The sequence below is a fragment of the Panicum virgatum genome, chromosome 4N, assembly GCF_016808335.1.
Source record: "Panicum virgatum strain AP13 chromosome 4N, P.virgatum_v5, whole genome shotgun sequence".
Taxonomy (NCBI): domain Eukaryota; kingdom Viridiplantae; phylum Streptophyta; class Magnoliopsida; order Poales; family Poaceae; genus Panicum; species Panicum virgatum.
In genome coordinates this window covers 36424578-36428417 of record NC_053148.1, presented here as the reverse complement: position 1 = coordinate 36428417, position 3840 = coordinate 36424578, and the positions used below count along the sequence as shown (strand labels likewise).

The 3840-nt window shown below is 61.2% G+C and overlaps 1 protein-coding gene across 1 annotated transcript; it reads left to right on the top strand.

Annotated features, from left to right (window-relative positions):
* The first annotated feature begins 354 nt into the window (after window positions 1–354).
* LOC120671293 (calmodulin-binding receptor kinase CaMRLK-like) lies at window positions 355–3425 on the top strand. Its single transcript, XM_039951592.1, has 2 exons — window positions 355–1887; window positions 2329–3425. The coding sequence occupies exons 1-2, from the start codon at window positions 510–512 to the stop codon at window positions 2994–2996; spliced, it is 2046 nt and encodes a 681-aa protein (XP_039807526.1). The 5' UTR covers window positions 355–509; the 3' UTR covers window positions 2997–3425.
* Window positions 3426–3840: the final 415 nt, after the last annotated feature.

Here is a 3840-nt window from a genome sequence, read left to right as displayed (position 1 = left end):
ATCGAAAACTATTTCGTCAAGCAATAGGGCAATAAGATCCTTTTACTAATCAAAAAGGAGCCTGAGTTTAGTGAGGGTGATTGTGGAAGTCACCATCTGCTGGGAGCACTTCAACCGGTCTTATTGTACAATTAAACGGTTCTTTTTGTTCACCTGCTCAACACCCCGGTTAGAAAACACACAAAACTTTAGAGATTTCAGTGATGCTAGTAAACCGAAACGAAACGAACAACCCCAGACAAGCAGGAACACCAGAACCATCTGTACCCTGACTACTCCCCTACAAGAAAGCTACAATGGGAAGCCAACAACCCCTCACTTGCATGTTTCAAGCACAAACAAGAGGAAGATTCCATCCGCAAAGGCGAGCAGCAGCTAGTATTAAAACCACCTCATCCTTCCTCACTTTGCACAGCCGCGCCGCCGCACTATTCCATTTGGTCCGTACTCCGACCAGCTTCCCCTGCTCCCTCCCTCCCTTCAATGCTACCCCAGCTCGAATCCCCTCCATGACGCGCAGCTCCACACGTCGCGCTCCTCCGATGCCACTCCACGTCCGCCCCGCCCTCCTCCACCTGGTCCTGATCCTCCTCTTGGCCGCCTCCGCCGCCGCCGCCTCATCTTGCGCCGGCCGCGACGACGCGGCCGCCATCGCCGCCGCGTTCCGGCACGTGCGCAACTTCCGCCCGCCCCGCGTGAGGGCATGCCAGCCGGTCCGGGAGCTGCGCCTGCCGTCGCAGAACCTCACGGGCGCCTTGTCGTGGGCGGCGCTGGCCAACCTCTCCGCGCTCGCCGCGCTCGACCTCTCCGGGAACGCGCTCCAGGGCGCCATCCCGGGCGCGTTCTGGCGCGCGCCGTCGCTCCGCGCGGTCGACGTCTCCCGCAACCAGCTCGGCGGCGCGCTCCGGGTGGAGCGCAGCCCGCGGCTGCTGTCGCTCAACGTGTCCCGCAACCGCTTCACCGGCGTCGAGGGCGTCGAAGCGCTCTCGGGGCTCGTCGCGCTTGACGCGTCGGCGAACAGGATCCGTGCCGTGCCGCGGGGGCTGCGCCGGCTGCAGCGGGTGCAGCAGCTCGACCTGTCCGGGAACGCGATGCAGGGGAGGTTCCCCGGCGACTTGCCGCCGCTGGGTCGGATACGTTCGCTGAACGTCTCGTACAATAAGTTCTCCGGCGTGGTCGATTCCGGCACCGTCGACAAGTTCGGCCACTCGGCGTTCGTGCACGCCGGCAATGCGTCGCTGGTGTTCTCGGAGAACTCGACGGCACCGCCGCGGCGTCCTTCGCCATCGCCTCCTCATGGGAAAAGTAAAAACGGCGGCTCCGGCGGGACGACGGAAAGTAAGACGACGACGAGGAGCAAGAGGACGAAGCATCTCAGCGTCGTGGCGGTGGCGGTGTCGTGCGGGGTGGTGTCCCTGGCCATGCTGCTCTGCCTGGTCAGGTGCGTGGCGTGCGGCGCGCTGAGGAGCAGAAAGAAGGGAGGAGAAGGCGACGAGGAGAGGAAGAGGAAGCCGCAGTGGGGCGAGAAGGGCATCGACGAGGACGAGGACGAGGAGGAGGACGCGGTGGTCGCGGCGGCCAAGGGCGCGTCGGCGGCGCCGGTGGTGCTGTTCGAGCGGCCGCTGATGCAGCTCACGCTGGCCGACCTGGCCGCGGCCACGTCCGGGTTCGGCCGCGAGTCGCAGCTCGCGGAGCGCGGCGGCCGCAGCGGCGCCGGGTACCGCGCCGTGCTGCCCGGCGACCTGCACGTCATCGTGCGCGTCGTGGATGGCGGCGTGGCCGGGCTCGGCGAGGACGACGACCCAGTGGCCGCGGCCACCGCGTTCCGGGAGCTCGCGCGCCTCCGGCACCCCAACATTCTTCCACTACTTGGCTACTGCATTGCAGGTGAGCACAATCCGAGTTTGGAACCAAAATTGCTTGGACTTTTGTTCATCTTGATTCAGGTACTTTCATTGAGTTTTTTTATCAAAATACAATCTCATTAATCAATTTGATAAAAGCAACTACTATTCTTCATTCGAGTTGCTATTGCTAATGCCAATGTAGAAACTGCCAAAGTAAGTGTGCAAAAGTGTAGACCAGTCTCACAACTTTAGCAAACATTCTAGCCGCCATGCAATCCATTCTTGCAAAAAAAAAAAGAGGCCATTGACTTGGCGTTGTTGAGCTGAGACTCGCGTAGTTGGAGCAGTTAGGTTAGGTGCACCGTGCCCTGATGATGAACTTGTCGGCAGCGAAGACACACTACTGTATCTGTATGAAGAGCAGGCAGAACGCGAGAATACAAGTTTGAATTTCGAGTGGCTGCGTCATTTATTGCTGCAGGCAAGGAGAAGCTGCTGCTGTACGAATACATGGAGAAGGGCGACCTGCACCGGTGGCTGCACGAGCTGCCAGCGGGGCGGCCCGACATGGACGACACGGGCGGCGGCGACGCCTGGGAGGCGGCGGAGGACAGGCGGTCCGTCTCCGACTGGCCGACCCGGCACCGCATCGCGCTCGGCGTCGCCCGGGGCCTCGCGTTCCTGCACCAGGGGTGGGCCGGGTCGGGGCGCGCGGCGCCGGTGGTGCACGGCCACCTGGTCCCGACCAACGTCCTCCTCGGCGAGGACCTGGAGCCCCGGATCTCGGACTTCGGGCACCCGGCGTCCGCCGGCGGCGAGCACTCGCCGACGCCCGAGGGCGACGTGTACGCGTTCGGGGCGGTGGTGCTGGAGCTGGTGACGGGGCAGGCCGGGTGGGACGAGGCGTCCGTGAGCTGGGCGCGCGGCATCATCCGCGACGGCAAGGCGCTGGACATCGTAGACCCGCGGCTCCGCGACGAGGCCGCGGCCGGGCCGGCGGAGGCGGCGGAGCGGGAGATGGTCGAGTGCCTGCGGGTGGGCTACCTCTGCACGGCGCACTCGCCGGACAAGCGGCCAACGATGCAGCAGGTCGTGGGGGTGCTCAAGGACATCCGCGCCGCGCCCGGCGCCCAGACCCAGCCGGCGTGAAGGACGCCATGGATCGCGAGCACCTTTTTCTGCTACTTGTGCTCGTGGTCATCCAGACCTCGTAGTCTGTACGATGTGCATGTAACAGTTCTCCTCGCCGGCGACAGTTGGCCTCGGCGACGGCGACCATTTTCTTCCGTGTTGGCATGTTGCAAGCTAGCGACGGACAGCAACAGTCGTGGCATTAAATTGCAAGACGCCATAGCCAGACGATGGGTCATCACGCACTGACACTGTCGCCGCAAGCAGCACGAGCAAGCGCTGATGAGTGGATGACTGCCGCTCGCTAGCTAGCTGCTGCCTGGGCAGGCAGAGTGCACAGTAATGAGTAGCGCAGGCCTTTGGCCACCGAGATGTGCTGGACAAAGCACGCGGAACCAACTGTTTTGGGCGTTAGCTATGAGCAGAGAATCCAAGGGTTTCAAATTTTGTTTCGGTCTATTGGGTTGGGGACCTTCTCGATCGGTGAATTTTGGGGAGCATTTACCTTGCCCGACTACAAACCTACCAAAATTTTCGTCCTCTGAAACTACCATTATTTGGGCAAGCTCTGCCTCTGAGCATGTTGTCAATGAAAAAACACAGAAACCTTCTTGCCCAGATTTCAGTCAAAAACTGAAAGATGTGCAAAATTGTTCATATTGCGTTGACACTGAACAGACAGAGAACCTTCTTGGTTCATTGCACATCTTTCAGTGAACTTGAAGCCCTGGTGAACTCGACGACTTCGGCGTGGTGAGGTGTGCGAGCGTGCGGGGTCGCTGAACCACTGCATCACAAAGAGCTCGTGGCGATCTCATGAGCTTCAGAAAGAAATGTGGAAGCAGCTGCCCAGACTTGCTTT

Bases quoted from the DNA above. Each gene is read 5' to 3' on its own strand.
- LOC120671293 (XM_039951592.1), top strand. From the start codon at position 510: ATGACGCGCAGCTCCACACGTCGCGCTCCTCCGATGCCACTCCACGTC. The intron at 1,888-2,328 runs GTGAGCACAATC...TTATTGCTGCAG, and splicing joins ACTTGGCTACTGCATTGCAG to GCAAGGAGAAGCTGCTGCTG.